Genomic DNA, 20,811 nt, shown 5'->3' on the forward strand with positions numbered 1-20,811 from the left:
ATATATACATGTACTATTTTGCTAGAAACTACATGTTGATACCTTTCTAAGTCGTATATCGGCATAGAAAGGTCTGCAGTTCTACAATTACGGCACTTGTAAAAGTCAAACTGTATTATAAAAGACGCAGGGAACTGCTCATTGTTGGTTTTATTGTAGCGTGGCTTTTGACACCATCAACCACTCTACTTTAATATTATTAATCGTATCTGCTTTCACATATATCAGCTTTGGTGTGGCCCAAGGTTCAATCCTGGGTCCTATTCTTTTTCCTCCTACTGAGCTCTGAAATATACAAATATACTGGTAATGTGTAATTTAATTACACATACTGTAAAGCTGAATGACCCTAATGAACTGGCATCTTTTAACCTGTATTGATTATATTGAGTGTTCGAAACAGTTTGGAACAATGTGAAAGCAGGTATATTTTGTTTTTTTTATAATCTGTTGCAAGAAGCAATACAGTATTTCAAGTAGAGATAATGGCATTTCCTTTTTGTGGACAGCAAAGAGAAGATGGCATTGGTGTTTCTGTCATGTGCACGTGATTATTGGAACTAAGAAAGCGTCAAATAAATTGGGCAATATCATAAATTAAAGGTACAATATCTAACCTAATCTATCCTCACATCTGGAATAAACTCCCAGAAACCTGCAGATCCGCTGCTACTCTCAGTTCTTTTAAATCATGGTTGAAGACCTTTCTTTTTGATGTTGCCTTTCTGTAACTGACATTTCTTTTCTTTAATGTTTACTTTCTTATGCTGCACTGTAACTTTTATTCTTGTTTTAAATGTCTTAATGTTCTTATTTTTAATTCACGTGTTTTATCTGTTTTTATTTTTTAACTGTTTTTTCACTGATTTTATGTAAAGCACTTTAAATTGCCCTGTTGTTGAAATGTGCTATACAAATAAAGCTGCCTTGCCTTGCTTAAAAACAACCATACCTATGTTATGTATTTTTTAATAAGTTGTGTTTTTATACTATCCCAAATGTTTCCACCAAATTTCAATCCCAGAGATATCTATTATTTTATTTTTTGACACGGGACGTTTCCTTTAGTCGCCTTTCAGTGGCGTCCATGACCTTTCACCCTCTAGTTACTCGTATCTTCACAGTCGTCACTGAAAGAAATACTCAAAACCGTAATACTGTTTTTTGCCACACAGCATCATTTTTTGTTTAATTACATGCCACTTTGCAACACAGTAATGCACCTTAACATTCCAGCTTAACATTACTACAATGTGTTGGTTGACAATTAGGTAATGTTACTGCCAAAACGACTAATTAAGATTACAGCCAAGTGAAGGGGGAGATAATTCTGAGCAAAGGCCATCCCTGAGCTCCACCTGGAAATCCTCACCAACACCCATCTCTCAGCCTTGAATGACGTTACAACAAACCCCGTCCGTCCCGGTGTTGAAAACATCCAAAAGGTGACATTGATATGTGAAGTATATTATGATAGTGTGGTATTAGCTGCCGGCTAATGTTAGCTTGATGGTTGACTAGCTAACTGGTCAGCTACCAATACAAATTGAATCAAGAAAAATAATTTGTTGGGGAAACTGCAGCTATTTTATTAGAATGACATGAATAAACGTACCGTGAATAACCTTGAATGGGTAAACTTGTCCATGAGCGTGAACAGATGCATGCTAATTGGGGTCGGTGTTCAACAATAAAAACTACAACTCCCACAATTTCACACAACATCCCAACGCCATCAAAGTCTGTGTTTAGCATCCATTGTTTTGATTGAGAGACCACTAGCAGCAGAAAATTACATATTGTACATTTAACTAATAAACAATAAATATGCTTAGCATGGGCTGCTTAGAAAATGACAAAGCATTTTTCTGCTTTTAGAGCAGTGCAAGCCTTAACAACAGATGTAGAGGGATAGTTTCAATGTGGCTAAAACACAAAGGAGAGGCTAGGGATCAGACTTAACAGTAACCTATGGTGAAATATTTACTCGTCCTAGATTCATTTCTAATGAGCTTAAAGATAAGTTATGCAACAGAGCCATTGTTTAATGTTTAATGTTGTGTTGTTGTGAACACACTGGAGAGACCTACACTCATCTTTAAATGAGTTCATCTTGCCATCCTCACACAAGGCCTTTGCAGAGATTAGAATAAGCGTTCTTCTTATGAAACCCACTCCTTGTTTTCCTCTGAATATAAAAACAAACAGAATAAATCAATTTCAGAGTCACATTATACTCGGCTCAGGCTTATCCTTTAATTTGTCATTTGCTGATTGACTTTGAATGTTTTACAACAGACATCTTCAACAGGGGTCTGGGACCAAAGGGAATCTTCAGAAAGTTTTTTCAAAAATTACACTGTTTTAACAAGAATCCAAACTTTTTTTTCATTTGATGATTTGATACTTGCTAGCCTGTAAGTAAGGTAGTCACAAAGATAGCCATTAAAACATGATTCCTAAAATCATGACAATTATTATTTTAATAGCCTAATATTACATGCATTCAAAAGATGAAATATACCAGCAGCGGGGTGGATGAACTGAACCTTGAACTGAGGAGATTGACCTCCTTGACCAGCATAAGTCCGCTGACTCAATATCCCGCCGAAGACGGTTCCCTCGCCGGCTCCCCCTCCTGAGAGAACTGGAGCTGGGGAAAGGTGACAACACCCCTCCACAAACAGAGGCAATAGTGGCAATGTCGGGCGCATGGAATGATTGTCTCATATTGGTTTTAAGGGCCATTCCACTTTATCTAAAGAGCAGTTTCCTTTCAACCAAGAAGTCTTTGCTCCCATTGAGCATCACACAAGCACAAATGGATCCGCAGCTCTCCCTGTCAGCTATGTTAACAAGCAGCATACAGACACGCTCAGCGCGGTTTGGAAAAGCTTGAAACACATGAACTCATGGATGTCAAAGCTGACTGCAAAAGGCTATATGCTTCAGTTTGCCAGACCCCACCTTACTTTGCCAGCATGTTGGAGACAACCATGTTGTCTCAGGTGGAGACAGCTGCTCTAACGTCAGAGATATTGGATCTGTTGGCAAAGAATGCCTTTTCCCCCCTCCATCCAGGGGAGGAGAAAAATGGCTTCTATTCCCCTTATTTTCTCACACTGAAAAAGATGGGTAGAATGCGCCCCATTGTGGGTTCCACATGCCGATAATCAGACATGTGTTGGAATGTGTGCGTCAACAAGAATAGTTCACCTCCTAGACCTGAAAGATGCGTGTTCCCTCATCCCTATTGTTCCCAAACACAAGAAATTCCTGCATTTCACCTTTCAGGGAGCTAAGTTTCAGTACAACCGGCTGCCATTTGGCTACTAATTAACCCCCTGCATGTTCTCCAAATGCATGGAGTCAGCGGTAGAGCCGTTATGCAGAAAAGGGATCAAAGTCCTTTTTTATTTGGACAATTTAATTATCATGGCTCCTTCCCAGGAGCGGACTGCATTCCCCACGATGGAGGTCGTACAACACCTCCAGACATTGTGGTTCACCATAAACAAGCAAAAGAGCTTGCTGGTCCCACAACAGTCAATATTTTATCTGGACGTGGGCATAAACTCAGCAGCTATGAGAGCCTAACTGTCAGTGCCAAGGCTGGACGCTTTAAACTCTGCTGTCCCGCATCATGCCTCACATAACAGTGTCGGCATTGTCTGTGATGTGTCCGCTGGGCCCAATGTCTGCAACTCATGTGATGGTTCCTCTGGGCCTCCTACATATGAGAAAAATTCAAAGATTGTGCAGTCATCTGCGTCTCAACCCAAGATGGCACAAGAGGCGGCTGTTGGCCATCCCTCCCTCTCAAGGCGGCAGCAGTACTCTCTGCAGCAGCAGAAGACTCAGTGGCAGCAGAGCACAACAGGCCAAAGAATAGCCAGCTGCCACCAAGCCCAGCTGCCTTCAGCACAAGGCCTGGGATCCAGCATCAGCCTGCTACAATGGCTACTGCAACCACTACCACTCTATCCACCCTGGCCTGTGAGAGCTGTGTCGATTTTAACGACGACAGTATACTGCTATAAACAAATAACCAACCTTGACCGTCTCTCAGCCTCTCTTGGCACTCTTCATTCACTACGCTGCTTTAGCTGGTGAAAATCCGGTCCACCTGGTGGGTGCATCTGCGCCTCCTTTATAACCGGAACAGGTTGCATCCGTCAAACCCTTAGGCCACCCTCCGCTGGTAGCGGAAAATGCCGACAAACCCAGTGGAAAATCAGTTTGGCGGTTTTCCTCCGTGACCTCAACCTCTGCTGCTCTGCGCAGGATTCTTAAAGAGGCTGTGCTTCGTCACTCTGGGAGGCTTCCTCGACCATACCTTGCAGGTAATCCTCCACCCTGTACCAATGTAACTGACTACATCAACTTTACCCTTAACCCAATAGCAACAGCTCTCAAAGGGTGAAGCCTATACAAATTAGAATGATAGTCACGTATTGTAACTCCAGACTCTATGCTGTAGACATAGCCCTCTAAGATACAGGCTACCTGCTCCACTTACAGTAGCTGAAGAAAAATCCTGATGTTGGGAGCAGATCTACGGTTCCGCACCTATAATATACAGTATCTGCAGACGTAATTGAGGTGCAAGGGCGGGAAACAAATCGTCACGACTGCGGAGGCATGAAGGATTAAACCTAATAGCAACAGCTATTGCCCTCTAAGGCAATAGCCTTAGAGGGCTATGCCTATACTCATAGAATCTGGACTTACAATACGTAACTATCATTTTTAGGATTTAGGCTGCCCACAAATGATTGTAGGTCCTGTTTAATTTTATACAATATATGTAGAAGCGGGTCCCTGCTCCATCTCTCTCCTAGTTAAGGGGCCCTAGGCTTAAAAAACATTAGAGACCTCTGTTTCACAATATTGTTGCTATTATTAATTATGCAGTGAGTCAGAATTTTTACAGCTGCCTAATAAGGTAGAAGTTTTCCTCCATATGTCTGCCAGGACTGCCTCAGTGGGAGCTGTGTGGTGATATGAGCAGCAATGAGCCATTGTTCCTACAAGTCTCTAACTAGCTGCGAGAATGTCAGCTCTATTCATGTAGCTTGTCTTAAAATCCTACATTTTAAGGAACTCACTTAGCACTCGTATGCATATCTGAACCCCAGGGCCAGAGGAAGAAACCAAGGATAAAACAGTGACCCAGCTTGGTTGAAGAGTTTTTGATGAGCCTAATTATCCAACAAAATCCATCATTTTCATGAAAGGCTTTTTAGATTCTGTTTTTAAAGGATGTTCTTCTGCCTGTGCCATGTGTCTGTGTCACTTAAAGCAAAGTGGCAGAAGATGAGTTGCTTTGAGCCTAATAAAGCCCTGTGGTTCCTTAGGAAATGTGGCTTAAGTGGTTCTGCTTTGTAAAATGTGCTTTTGTTGTTTGTCTCTGTTCAGAGTTTGACTTTACTCACATTGATCAACAATCATCCACTAACCCTGTCCAAATCAAAAAGGAAGACGAGGTGGGGAGCTGCATGAGAAAAAAAGCTTAAACAACTTAGTTGCAGCAGGTGCAGAATTCAAAGAAATCTACATAAAATAAATTGTTCTTTATGTTTGAAACAATAAACCACCGTAAACATTGATCTTACCATACACCAGGTGAAGGCATCACTGGCGATGAGAAAACCACATGTTTTAATGTAATATTTAATTTCTCCAGATCAATACACTATAGACTTACTTTTTTTTTGGTTCACAACAGAGAAATGCACCGTTTAAAGGAGGCTGCTTTAAAATTGTAGGACAACAACAAGCTTGTTAATCCATCATGGAATTCTTTGTAAAAAAATTAAAAACAATTATGAATATAAAAGTCAACTCAAGTAATTTCAATTCAGCTTTGTGAACTTTCAACCCAGCCTCTCCCCGTGTTTTTAGCTTTGTAACTAACAGCTGGAGCTTTACAACAAGGTATTTGGTGCTTTTGAAGCCCTTCCAGAAGCCTAATAACCCGTCCTAAAACTTCAGTGACTTTTTTGACTAACAGCTGTGTTGACCAATCAGATGATGTCATATTTGATTTTGTGCGTGTGTGCATGCGTGCTTGCATGTGTGTGTGCGTGTGCACTCTCTCGCTGGCAAGGTATCATCAAAGCAACACATGCTTGTAGTACTTAGTACATAGTCTGACAGACACTTTTCAAACCATTTAATGTACATCTATACTGCTGTTTAATTGAAAATGAATAATAATCTGTAACAATTTTCACAAAAAACTCTTTAAATATTATTTACATGGTCAAAAACTGATTGGGACCCATTGTCCACACATGTCAATCGGCCACCAACAACTACGTGACTCATCTTCTAAGCCCTGCTTGCTCCTCACCGTCACAAACCATTTGTTTAGCACAGCATGAAGAATGTATGTCAATTAGCCAGGTCTATTTTTTCCTCCAATGAAAAACAGCGGGTCTCTTTTCATGCCAGCTTGAGGAATGTAGTGAAACAGTGTATTATTTAGCATTTGGCCTCATTCCTTTTTCTATATTTTAAACTGGAACACAGTCTGACACTGTCAATTATTCTGTTTGATTGGAGCAGGCATATCCTTTTTTAATTGGTGAGGATAGATTCTAAATTTGCCTGCTGTGTTGCTGCTGTGATTGGCTTTAGTTTTCATTACTCCTTTACAAGCCCTCATGTTATTTCAACATTGGCTGCTGAATGCTGAATTACTGAAGCGCTTCAGGAGCTGGCTTTCCCTGTCTGTCTGTAATGACACTTACAATAACCCCAAAAGGCAACTTGTTTACTTCAATTAACATGGGAATTTAGAACTTTATCAAAAAGGAAACCAAACTGGACATAAAAACCTCTGACACACACATTACTTTGAGAGACTAGACCACCAAGACCTCCCACTTATACTTATTTGAGAAGTGGCACAGCCACTGACAATTAAATGAAGCACTAGTGAAAAAGTGGGTACTTTCATAAGAACTATCTCTATTTTATTCAAAAAAAATATTACGTATGTACCTGATGTAATATCTCTTAATATCAACACACATACAGTTGTACAGAGATTTGGTTTTCACAGCATTGTCCATCCAAACAACACTGGATAAACCATAGTGGTAGCTTCCTTGACTTACAAACACAAAAGCCCAGATTGTTCTAGCCTAATTAGACACTTTTACCACTTTTTTATGAAAGTTTGACCAGAGTGTGCTTTTGTGTGTGTGTGTGTGTGTGTGTGTGTGTGTGTGTGTGTGTGTGTGTGTGTGTGTGTGTGTGTGGTACAGTTTAGATCTGTATACAATACATTAATTTAATATCTTACCAGAAATTCCTATTTTATCCTAGATTGGCATCTATTTGTTCATCTCTATGCAAGGTGATGGACTGGAGTGATACAGCTTTGATGAAATGTAAAACTTAAAATGTTTTAGCTTAACCTTACCAGAAATATAAATGTTTTTTTGGTGTTTGCAGGGATTTCTTTCATTTTGCTTACCCAAGGAAGGCTCATATAGAAAGACCTTGCAGAAATTTAGTTTTTCATAACATAGTAGAGTTGGATTTAACAACACTGCACTTTAATCAAAGTGGGATTTGCTCAAGACAAAGGGGTCTACCTGGTAGTTATTGTCAGCAATGAACACCACAAGCGGCCCTGTTGCTTGGTTACTGTGCCTGCAGTGAATTATGACTCTGATGGCCTTGGTCTGCTGGGGTAGAATTAGCTCAACTGAACAGGATTTGAGACTTTGCATGTACAGAATTGGATATTTCGTGGGTGACAGCCAGTCAAAGGAAATCAAAAGTGTAATATTACAATTCTGTCTGATATAAAGAATCATGACTATATTTAGATTTCTCACTAATTATTTATTTTTCTCTCTCACTCCTGCTCTCACTTCCTTGGCCAAAACGAAACACAGAGAAAACTGCAATTATACCCTACAAATTACTATTAAAATATTAAATATAGTGTAAAGAGCCAAAGCATTTTGGCCCAATTGGCATTTTGTGCCTTTTCATCAGCAGTCAATGGCAAAATAAACTTGATTGATAAACTGTGTTGATTATTAATGGACTATGCAGCTGCACATTCTCTCCATGTTTTCCAAATCAATCGTCCAGAGAGTAGTGTAAACCTATGAAGCATTATTCCTCACTGTGTGTGTGTGTGTGTGTGTGTGTGTGTGTGTGTGTGTGTGGTGTGTGTGTGTGTGTGTGTGTGTGTGTGTGTGTGGTGTGTGTGTGTGTGTGTGTGTGTGTGTGTGTGTGTGGTGTGTGTGTGTGTGTGTGTGTGTGTGTGTGTGTGCTTTAGTAAACTTTACAATGATGAAGCCCCTAGGGAATAGACTAGTTCCAACCACTTACATGATCACTGACAGAACATAGCAGTTTGCTGTTTCAAACATCCATCCTTTTGCAGTTTCAAGGCAAGATACAATACTTTAATTAATCACACAATTTAGACATCTGTTTCTGAATTATGAAACAATCCTTACGGATCCTGTTTTAGACATAGCATCAATACCACAGAGTGTCGGTAATGAGTGTGGAATCTCAAATGAGAAAGAAGCAGTGTTGTACTCTTGTGGATATGTGGGCTTACACTAACAGTGAGACCACACTCCCTTACTCTCCCCCTAGCGTTTTAATATATTTGACCTTTTATTATGTGGCTAGAGTGGAATGTACAATTTGTAGATCCTATAGTGCTATAGGTAGATTCAGTGGATGTTGCTAAATATCCTGAAGAAGCTAAGGCAGAGGAGTGAGGTTGGTAAACTTGTCCAATAGTTGGATAAAGGTTGCCAAGGATTTGCAGGCAGATCAATATTAGCAGTCTCTATAGAGTTGTATGGAACCTGAAGCAGTTATGCTAGCAGGGGTACAAAATAAGACTAACGGTATAGCCTTATAATCACATTAGCCTTGTATTAGGCAGATATTGTTTTGGAATCAATGTGTTTTTATTCTTGTGTTAAAGCTTGTTCTGTCATTTGCCCCAACGGCATGATCAAACCCTTGACATGTATGAGTTATTTTAATATGCTTTAATAATATTTGATCATGGTTTCATGAATCTGTAAAGGGGGTTAAGAGTAAGTGATAAAGACAATGGTTCAAAGTTGTCAGTTTTAATAGCTATTTATTATGGCAAATATTGGCAATGCTTCTGATTTGATTGTAGCTATTGAAAAATTTACACTTTTGCAATTTCATGAATCTACCCAGAAGACCCAGTAATAGAAAGCTAAAAAGTTAAAGATGAAGGTTACTCCACATTTCTGTCATCTTTAAATTTTTAAGAGGGTTGTTCTTTTTTTGAATCTATAAATACATGCTGTTGGCATTACATAATTTACTGATAGAAACCTTAACACCGGTGTTGTCTGATGTACATAATGCCCATGCAATGTTGCAGTGTCAGTGTGCTTTATTCTTTAATTAACCTCTTGTACCAAACTATTAAAACAGGGATTAGGGTTTAAGGGGATTATTGCTATACAGTGCATAGTAAATGCAGTGATGTTTTAAATGTAAAGCAGATCCCAACATAGACACAGTTTGAAACAAACATTGCATTCACAACTCTGAATATACAGATCAGTTGTCATTAACTTCAAATTTTAAAGCTTAGGGCTAAAAATTAAATTTAAAGTTCTATCTTATCAAAAATGACCTTCGCTGCAGCTACCATATCTACAGCTCTTTAAAAGTCATACATATAATAAGGGGCACAACTACCCAATGTCAGAGGGGTATGCTGCAACCATTTTGATGCCATTGCCAACCCCATGTCTGTCTCATTCACTCCTTGTCTGTGTTCTTCTCCACTAAGACATATTGTTAAACAAACATAATGTAATAGATTTCCATTTTAGTTGTTCCATATCAATAATATTAAGAAATTAATCTGTTGGAATCAAGTGGCTCCCCCTACACTTCCACCTAATGTTTGACTTACCTGTTGCCTTCACCTGTCTCTCCTTATCCACCATTCTCACACCTGAATGAAATTAACTCACTGTTAAATGTAGCAACCCAAATTCAATTGGTAAATCAGTCTAGTGATGGTATCGGATAAGACAACTATTATGCGGTCAGGTTGTGCTGCTTTTAAAATTACATTCACATTTTGAAAAAAGAGAGAAAAAAACATGGAGAGACACTTAGCACTGACCTTTAAAGAGAGAGATAGATGTGACCCTGTAGTAACAGCTTCCATGTCACCCAACAGACGTAACTATAGCTAATGGTAAAACAAAATCTATTAATGATCCATGGTAAACCAGATTTTTCAGATTATTGTCATTTACTGTGCATGTTACCTTATCTTTACCAGTTGGTATTTTATCTAAATGAAATTGAGATACGTTATGCATGGGATTGGTACATAGGGTTTAACCAAATCTAAAATGTAAATCAGCAACATTGGTTAGCATTAAGCTAGCCGTGAACCCAACTTTAGCTGCTAGTGTAAGCAAACACTAACTAGCAAGCTAGTTAACATTAATATTTGAAAGCTTCTACGTTTGTTAGCAAACCTATGCATAATTCCATGGTAAACCAGAGTTATTACATTAGTTATGTTTTCCAGATTCTTATCATTTATTGTACATGCTACCTTGGCTATATGTTCCAGTTTGTATCTCAGCAACCTTGGTTTTGCACATTCTAAGCTAGCTGTATGGCATTTTAAGCTCCCAACTTCAACTTCAAGGCAGCGCTGCGACTGTCGACTTCAAGGCACCTAACCCTAACCATTGCCTAATCCTAGTGCCTTCCAGGAAACGCTGCCTGGAAGACACCCCCATTTGGCTGCTACATTCCCAGTGTTATCAAACGCTAGCTAGTCTGTTAACATGAAACTCCTTTTCCCTCTCGGCTGTGGCTCAGTGGTAGAACGGTTGCCTGCCAATCGGAGGGTTGGTGGTTCGCTCCCCGCCCCTGCAGTCATTGTCGAAGTGTCCTTGGGCAAGACACTGAACCCCAAGTTGCCCCCGGTGCTGCGCATTGGAGTGTGAATGTGTGTGAATGTTTATCTGATGAGCAGGTGGCACCTTGTACGGCAGCCCCGGCCACAGTGTATAAATGTGTGTGAATGGTGAATGTTTCCTGTAGATGTAAAAGCGCTTTGAGCAGTTGTTAAGACTGGAAAAGCGCTATATAAATACAGCACATTTACTCTCTCTTTTTCTTTTTTTAGCCCCCAACAGCTTTTTTCCTTTAACCATCTTTTTCAATAGACGACAACTCACTACTCGTATGCTCGTACCTGCTCGTTCAGTGCTCACAGCGCCCCGGCCCCGGAAAAGAAATGATATAGAAATGCACAACAGCAGCTACATATAGAAAATGTGTTTTTTTTACCATCGCTTTGGCGCCCCCATGGTGGTGCGCCGCATATTGCGCATATCCACTTTTTGCGCCACTGCATATAGTACATGTCTACTATATAATACATTTCCACATCATTTGAAGTCTAAAAGAAAAAGGAATTGTACAAAATGAATAAAAATGGAATCTGGCCAAACCATTGGTAAGACAATGAGCACAGGATGAAGTTGGAAACATGTAATTGCATCACATTAACAGAGCCCCCAAAAATAAAAATAAATAAGAATGTTCATCAAAGAAAAAGAAAGACAACCCACTAAGACACCAGCAACACTGCTCTTGTGGATTTAAATTAAAGTGAAATGGTACTCCATTGTAATAAGTCACGATTTCCAAGGGAGTTAAAGGTTGTAACAGTTTTTTAATATTATTTAATCTAATGCTATATGGCTTACTTACAAGCCATTAATAAGAATCCTTGGATTGGCAGGCTATGGCATTTTTCTTTGGCCAGTGTTAATCCTGCTCCAGCATAACATTTGTTTTGTCTTTTAAGTCGTTAGGGTTTCCTGGAAGGGTCTGTTTGTCCTCTTACCTTGCAGGAAAAATCTGCTGAATATCTGGTCCACAATCTATTTTCTTCACAGCAAACTAATATTTACAATGCCAGACTTGAATTACTTTAAGAACTCTTTATTAATTATTAACATTTACAAGCATGTTGGAGGATAAACACCAACCAGTGTTTTTACCAGAGAACCATTAGTTGCAACTTATAAACCCTTTATTAAACATTAATACCATATTGTTATGATGCATCAACATTGTTTAATTATTGTGTTTTGGGCTAGAAATTCCTTGCACCAAAATAACTCTACATCTTGACACCATGGGATAGTTAAAAAAAAAGGCTTTTTTGAGAAACCGTGTTACGAATATTTCCTCACAATTAATGCTGCTGTTTTACAAAGGAAACCAAAGGAAATGGAAGGAAGCGTTCATTATCCCTGCTGGTCAGCCACCCGTTGCTTCTGCCGGTAGTGGAAGAGGCTGGTAGTGTCAAGGTCACCTGCATGGTGAATAACCTCTGCAAACAGCTTCACCACCTAATACACGCAGAAAACAAAACATTAAGCTGAAGCACATCAAGTGAGAGAGACAGACATATGTATGTAAATGTAAGTTTTTCCCCAGTCACTAGTAGTGGGACATTTACTGACCTGATAATTAGTGATGAGGGGAACACCGTGGTCCACAGCCATTCTACGGATGAGGAAGTTATCCTTCAGCTGGCGAGTGTTGTTATTAGGCAGGTTGACCACCAGGTCAATATGACCCTCGCTGATGAGTCTATAAAAACAATCTCAGAGGAAACTACATTTCCTGCAGAAGATGTGTGTGAATGCTGACTAGTTAAATTACTAAAGCTAAACTGGATTAACATCTTAAATATGTAAGAAGAAGTTGAAGTAGTGAGAAAAGTTGGAATTGTTTTAATTGGTATGAATTTCATTGACAAGTTGAATAACACCACTAATGTAAAAAGTATGTGGAATAATTATGTGGATCTTTTTGAAAAGCTAATGCCAAAGCTAGACTGGATTGCTGGTTAAAAATGTGTAAGAAGAAGGTGAAGTAAGAAAGGTTGAAAAGTGAAAATTGTTTTAATTAATATATTTCTAAAAGTTGAATAATAGCCATATTGTATGAAAGTTGTAGGTGTTACAACAGTGGCACAGCATTGGCAAGCGAACAACATTATTACTGTCTGTAGTTGCAATTTAACTGTCTGGCAAAAAATCCTGCATCAGGCTTACTAATCAGTGGCCATGCTTGTAAACAGAGGCGATCACTTTGATTGCTGTAATCAGCCAACAACCTATCACCTGTGTCAGACTGCTGCCATTAACAGACACTAAGAGAAATATGTAAAAAGAGAGGCTCAAACAGTCAAAACTAAGGTGGCCTTAGTGACATGACCTCATCTTCAGCACTGCAAGTCCTTAGGGAACATATTGATGTATTAAATTGATGTGGAAAAATTTTAAAATGTGGGTATATCAGCGATTCAAAAAAGTGATTCGCTCTGCCTTTGTGTGGAAATGTCAAGGTTGGAAAGCAAATGGAGGACAATTTGGAACTGTTGTCATTTGGAAGCTCACAGTGCAAAATGTATAACTGCTATTGCTCAAATGAGCAATGTGGTCTGTGGATTGGGCTGGCCACTCCATAACATCAATCTTGTTCATCTAGAACCAATACTTTGCTCATTTACTGGTGTGTTTTAGGTCACTGTCATGTTGAACCCATTTCAAAGGCATTTTCCTCTGAAGACAACATGACCTCTTCAAGTATTTTGATGTATTGAAACTGAACCATGATCCCTGGTATGCGATAAATAGGCCCAACACCACAGTTTGAGTAACATCTCCATAACATGATTTTTGCACCACCATGCTTTGCAGTCTTCAGTCTACTGTGGCTTGAATTCAGTGCATAGCGTTTGTCAAACAAACTGTCTGCAGCCCCTGGACCCAAAAAGAACAATTTTGCTCTCATCAGTCCACAGAATGTTGCGTCATTTCTCCTTTGGCCAGTCAATGTGTGCTTTGGCAAATTTCAACCTATTCAGTACATGTCTTTTTGTTTTCAGCAGCGGGACTTTGCGGGGCTTCTAGCTGACAGCTTTGCTTCACATAGCCTTCTTCTGGTCGTAAGAGTACTCTCAGGTAACTTTAAGTCTTCTTTGATTTTCCTGAAGCTGATCATTGGTTGAGCCTTTGCCATTTTGGCTATTCTTCGACAGGCTTTGGATGCCATTTCAAGACATTTTAAATCACTTTGTCTGAGCAGCCTATAATTTCTGCACGTCCCTCTCCAATCAACTTTTTAATCAAAGTCCACTGTTCCTCAGAGCAATGTCTGGAACAAGCCATGTTGCTGATCAAATCAAAAAAGGAAGGAAGCAAATGTTGTGCATGTTAGACATTTCAGTCCAGCATGCACAACATTTGCTTCCTTCCTTTTTTGATTTTTGAATGTTTTTTTATAGCTATCAATATATTTGTAATAACACAGTTGAATCAAACGGTTTCCTGTAATTAGAGTTGTTTGTATTGTTGTCCTCTTGAAAATTAACCCCTAACTCTGCAGCCCTTTGCAGCCACTTTCAGCACATTTATTTGCTTCGGCTGTCCACAGAATTGTGCCCCAATGGCTCGCACTGATGCCCTTAAATAAAACTGTTAACTGGTTCTGTCAAAATAGCTTAGACAAGCTGATTGTATGCAACCTGCCCAGCAAAAAATGACAGCGACCAACTAGGGACTGATGAAGAAAGTCATCGAAATATATAGCAAGCCAAAGTGACGCAGATATTTCACATAACTTTGTGGGAAATAAAATAACCTAATATCACCCCCTATTGTAGCAAAGTTATAATTTAGTTCACCTCTTAAATGTAATTCTTCAGGCATCTCTCTATTTCTGTCTCTCACTCACTCACTCACTCACTCACTCACTCACTCACTCACTCACTCAAACACAGTAAAGCCCTGGCTGTGTTGCCTTTTTCATTTGAAGGCCATTGACAGACAGCATTGAACGAGGGCTGAATTCTAAAAGAAAATGGACAGACAATGGTAACAACAAAGGTCATGTTCCTTTCTACAAAGATATTTTGAATCTTTTTCGACATACTATCATTTTTTTTTTGATATAATATGCTAAGACTTTTTCATGACTTTTTTTCAACATATCACACTATGGCTTGATCCCTTTTTTCATCACTATTACTGTGACTTTTTTTATATATACTATTGGAGGAATTCCTAGCCAATTCAACTCATGACCAAATTAATGTGTGTAGAAAAGATGATTCAGCGAGTCACCTCCAGATTCCAGTAATCAAAACTACATTAAAAAGAGATCTTAAACCGTTAGTTGTTGCTAACTTGGCGGAAAGAGGGTTGATTGAGTTACCTGTGATGGCAGAATTCAAAACGCTTCCTGTGGCCGTCTTAGCAGAGACAGAGGGTGCACGCTGCCACGTTATGATACACCCCAGAAAGTAGTGCTCGTTCCAGAGATGAAGCCAGTGTAAAGGTTTGCCTGACCCATCTCCAGCTTGAAGCGCAAGTAAACAGCACATGCAACATCAGCTTGAAACGAGGAAGCTGGAAGTAGAGGCTGATACGGCTGTAAAGCTATAGAAGCCCAAGATGGAAAGCTCTCAGGGGGCGGAAAACCTGTCTGCTGCTGCTCCAGGTATGTCACTCACAACCTCCTCCACCCAAAATTCTGCCAGTCCTATTACCATGGCTACCAAGCACATTGCTCTAGTGCTGTTTTTCCGTGAATCTGGGGTATTTGAGCGCATTGAATTTGCTCTGAAGTGGCCCTCTGAGGTTTGATCTCTGTTGCTCCAGTGTAACCTACATTGCAAAGCTCAGGAAGCCATGGCAGCCCTCTCTTTATAAAAGAGTTTAAACTATGAGTCTGTTAAGTCTGCTATTCTGTGCATCTATGAACTAGTCCCTGAGGCATATCAGCGGAAATTAAGGATTCATAGGAAGTCACAGAATCAGACTTATACGGAGATTGCCAGAGAGAAGGGTGTGTTATTAGATAAGTGGTCTTCTGCCTGTTCTGTTCTACCTTCAATTCTCTGAGAGAATTACTTCTGGTTGAAGATTTTTAAAAATGTCTGCCAGAGCGCAGAAGTTAACAACTTTAACTGCTGCTGCAACGTTAGCTGATTGATTGATTCCCAAAACTACTTTTGCTCCTTTTCCTAACAGACCACCTCGATCCCCTGTTTCGCCTCCCTCTGTCCACAAAACGCAGGGTGCAGAAAAAGAGGAGTGGAAATGTTTCTACTGTCATCTTGGCTGTCATGTTATTCAATTCCATTCAATTTATAGCATCAATTCATAAAGAGTTATCTCAAGACACTTTACAGGTAGAGTAGGTCTAGAACACACTCTGTAATTTACAAGTACCCAGCAATTCTAGTGATTCCCACAGGCGGTGTCTGATGGGGCCGGTTGGGGGTTTAATGAATAGTGGCAATGACACTCACAATAAAAGATAATGGAACAGTGACTAGAAATACTAGTGTCGTGGCATAGCAGGGCACTGTAAGTCATTGCAGGGGACAGCAGGACGTAGTAGGACTTTGCAGGGCAACACAGAGTGTGGCAGGATGTAACAGGGCATCGCAGGACATGTAGCCGGACCACGGCAACAGCTGGAACCATGATTTTGGTGCCTCCCTAATTCAAGGAAACATGCTGGGTGAAAAAGAGCATAAAAACTCTGGGGAATAACTCCCCAGAGCTAGGTATTGCGGCCTGTCCAGTTTTAAAACGTAAAGAACAGTCTTCACAGTTTTCTCAGCCTATGGCATTGGCCTGATTAAAACTGACCACGGTACAAAAACTGACATTGGCAAATAAGAAGAGAATGCGTGCTTCAAACCATTTGTTTTTGACGCACGCATTTCCCTCACCGGCATGCCTGTAGATCAGCGCTCCGCCTAAGTGCATGTTCCCAGTCGGTTATTTTGGAGTCATCATCGCCTCTTTCTGAGCAATCAGCTTGCAGGTTTGGCTCGATGCTCCGTGGCTTTGAGATGAGCTACATTCCTTGTCCAGTGCACCACGTTCACATTCAGTTTGATGTAGTTACGGGGTTCTTTCTTGTTGCTGTGTGTACCACTCTGCCAATTCAGGGTATCGTACTTTTACTGGGGAGTGACATTGCAGGAGGTAAGGTGACTCCTACATTAGAGGTGCCAAATCTGTGGACTCTGGCTGAGGTTTGATTACCAGAATGACTTCTTACTATACCACGACTTTTTCACTTTAACTTTTTTCAACGGACTACACTAGGACTATTTTTCTGACATATTATGACTTTTTTGTCGACATGCTGTACAATGACTTTTTTCAACATACTATGCAATGACTTGAATCACTTTTTTCAACGTATGACTTTTTTGATGTACTGTACTATGACTATTTTATCACTTTTTACAACATACTCTACTGTGGCATTTTGGTCACTTTTTCCGACAAACTATTCTATTATTTTTTTTACAATATTCTATAGTATAATATCACTTTTTTCTATATGCAATGAAATTTGAATGACTTTTTTTGACATACTATAATATGACTTTTTATCACTTTTTTTCAGTGTACTATCCTCAAACCTTTTTATCACTTTTCAACGTAATATATATAGACTTTTTAATCAATTTTTGAGCACATTTTTGTCACTTTTGTTGACATACTATGCTTTTTATGAGTTATTGCCACACTATGCAATGACTTGAATCACTTTTATCAACATACTATACCATGACTTTTTAACATTTTCTGTTTGGATTCCCAGAGGCTCAGTGGTTAACACTGCTCCAACTAGTACCACCAAGTAGGAACTGCAGACTCAGACACAGGTTTTGTTTCTGAGTATGACTGTTTTCTACATACTCCACCATGAGTTTTTCCCAACTTTTTGACATACTATACCATACTATGATCATTTATACCATACTATACTATGAATTTATTATCACTTTTTTCAACATACTATAGTATGACTTTTTTATCACTTTTTTTCAAGATACTGTACCATGACATACTTATACTAGGACGTTTTATTGACTTTTTTTTGCAAGCTATACAATATGACATATTTTTGACATACCATAATATGACTTTTTTATCACTTTTTTCGACATACTATACTATGACTTTTTATATCATTTTTTTGACATACTACACCATGGCTTTTTTTTACATACTATACTATGACATTTTTAACAATTTCGTTTTGGATTCCCAGTGGCTCAGAGGTCCAACTAGTACCAACAAGTAGGAACTTCAGACACAGGTTGGATTCTGAGTATGAAAGTTTTCTACATACTACACCATGCGTTTTTCACAACTTTTTGACATACTGTACTATGAATTTCTTATCACTTTTTTCAACATACAATAGTATGACTCTTTTATAACTTTTTTCAACACACTACACTATGACTTTTTTGAGATACTATGAAATGACTTTTATCAATTTTTTCAACATACTATACCAGGACATACTGATACTATGACATTTTATTGATTTTTTTTTACATACTATATAATATGACATATTTTTGACATTACTATACTATGGCTTTTTATCATTTGTTTTTACGTACTACACCATGACTTTTTCGACATACTATACTATTACTTTTTTATAATTTTTTTCGACATATTATACTATTACTATTTTAACAATTTCTGTTTGGACTCCCAGTGGCTCAGTGGTTAACACTGCTCTAACAAGTAGGAACTGCAGACTAAGACAGAGGTTCAATTCTGAGTTTAACTGTTTTCTACATAATACACCATGAGTTTTTCATCAGTATTTTTGACCTACTATACTATTACTTTTTTTTGACATACTATACTAATACTTTTTCATCACTTTTTTGACATACTGTAATGACTTTTTTGACATACTATATATTATAACTGTTTATGACATACTATACTATGACTTTTTTTATAACTTTTTTTGACATACTATACTATTACTTTTTGACATACAATACCATGACAATATTAAGGTTTGCTGTTCTGAGTCACAGTGGCTCAGTGATAAACACTGCTCCAAATAGCAACAGTAAGTAGAAACTGCAGATTCTAGACCCAGGTTCAATTCTTAGTGTGCATAGCATTCTATACTATGACTATTTATGACATGTTACACTATGATGTTTTTATCACTTTTTTTGACATACTATACTATCACTTTTTCGACATACTAGATATACTATGACTTTTTTATATGCTATAGTATAACTTTCTTTTTACTTTTTTCGACGTACTATTTAATGACTTGAATCACTTTTTTTGACATGCTATACCATGACTTAAGTCAGAGTAGCTCAGTTGTTAACACTGCTCCAAATTGCACCAGTAATTAGGAACTGCAGACTCCGACACAGGTTTGATTCTGAGTGTGATTATTTTTTACGTACTACACCTTGAGTTTTTCATCATGTTTTTGACATACCATACTATAATGACTATTTATGACGCCATGCAAAAATCCAAATCTGTAAACTTTACTTAAATTTCCCCATTATGTTTTGTTTAAACATACCTAAAGAGTATGTGTCTACATTGCGCTTTTTTTACTCGATTTTGAGTTTGACTATTTTCACTTATTTCGATATACTATACTATGACTTTTTTCATCACTTTTTTCGAAATACTATGACCTTTTTCTACATACTATACTATGACTTTTTAAATGTTTTTTTAACATACTATACTGTGATCTTTTTTGATGTACTATGATAATTGTATCACTTTTTTTGTTTGTTTTTTCTTCTTGCATGTCAAAGACAAGATCTTCCAAATAAAACTCGAGATCTTGCAAAACAAACTATGACTTTTTTATCACTTTTTTCAACATATGTCTTTTTCATGAATTTTCCCCAACAACTATACTGGGACTTTTTTATTTCATTACTTTTCCGATATACTTTACTTTGACTTTTATATGACTTTTTGTTTAAAAGAAAAAAAGTGGATAAACCTTCCACTTTTGTTTAATACATTATTGGTATTATTCAACATTTCAGTGAAATTCATACTAATTAAAACCATTCCCATTTTTCCAACTATTCTCATTACTTCACCTTGTTCTAATGCAATTATGGCAACAATCCAGTTTAACTTTGGCAATTTAGCAAGCAGTTTCTAGTTGTTGTTATTTTTACTTTTTTTTGATTGTCCCTATCTTCTGCATATGTTTTAGCTTCAAAACCATTCAAATGTCAAATATTTTGGCTCTTTAAGACATGATAGGTCCTCTTCCACTTTTCCAGAAGAAAGCATAGCATACCAGTTTTTTGAATCACTGATATGCCCACATTTTGTAGTTTTATCCACACAAGTTATATATTGATACACTTGAAATGTCTTATGGGGCTCATGGTGAGGTCATTATATTGATCCCATGTATTGTTTTGGATTTTCATAGGTTTCTTTGAAGGGAGACTCAACAGTCCTCCTCATTTAAAGTGCTCAGTAGTGTAAAGATGTTTATCAACAACAACAAATGGCTTGATTACAGCTGGAAGGACTAGCTGTTGTTTCCCAACACCATGACACTGCACTTTTCCCCAGATAGAAAATTACAATGATAGACAGTAACATGAACAATAACACCAAATTCAATTCAATTGAATTCAATGTTATTCATAGTATCAAATCATGAACAAGTCAACGAGTTATCTCAAGACATATTACAGATAGAGTAGGTCTAGACCACACTCTATAATTTTAATTACCCCAAGATCAAGCATTTAAAGTGACAGTGGTGAGTGAAACTCCATTTTAGGCAGAAACCTCAAGTGATGAGGAAAACCTCCTCTTAGGGAATAGAGATAAACCTCAGACAGATCCAGGCTTTTGT

General features: G+C 38.3%; 1 protein-coding gene and 1 long non-coding RNA gene across 2 annotated transcripts in view; both read right to left on the reverse strand.

Annotated features, from left to right (window-relative positions):
* Positions 1-1,395: 1,395 nt before the first annotated feature.
* On the reverse strand, positions 1,396-7,100 carry LOC116698170 (uncharacterized). The gene is made up of 3 exons (XR_004334140.1): positions 7,089-7,100; positions 6,531-6,535; positions 1,396-1,625 (listed from the first exon to the last, which is right to left on the reverse strand). It is a non-coding gene; the product is annotated as an uncharacterized LOC116698170 (long non-coding RNA).
* A 5,082-nt stretch (positions 7,101-12,182) lies between these two features.
* Positions 12,183-20,811, reverse strand: part of cps1 (carbamoyl-phosphate synthase 1, mitochondrial) — a 75,484-nt gene continuing 66,855 nt past the window's right edge. Inside the window, 4 exon segments of the mRNA XM_032530336.1 lie at positions 12,183-12,434; positions 12,549-12,678; positions 17,166-17,171; positions 17,282-17,295. Of these exon segments, the coding sequence (XP_032386227.1) occupies positions 12,330-12,434; positions 12,549-12,678; positions 17,166-17,171; positions 17,282-17,295 (255 nt within the window). The 3' untranslated portion in view covers positions 12,183-12,329.

This window comes from Etheostoma spectabile, chromosome 11, assembly GCF_008692095.1.
Source record: "Etheostoma spectabile isolate EspeVRDwgs_2016 chromosome 11, UIUC_Espe_1.0, whole genome shotgun sequence".
Lineage (NCBI taxonomy): Eukaryota > Metazoa > Chordata > Actinopteri > Perciformes > Percidae > Etheostoma > Etheostoma spectabile.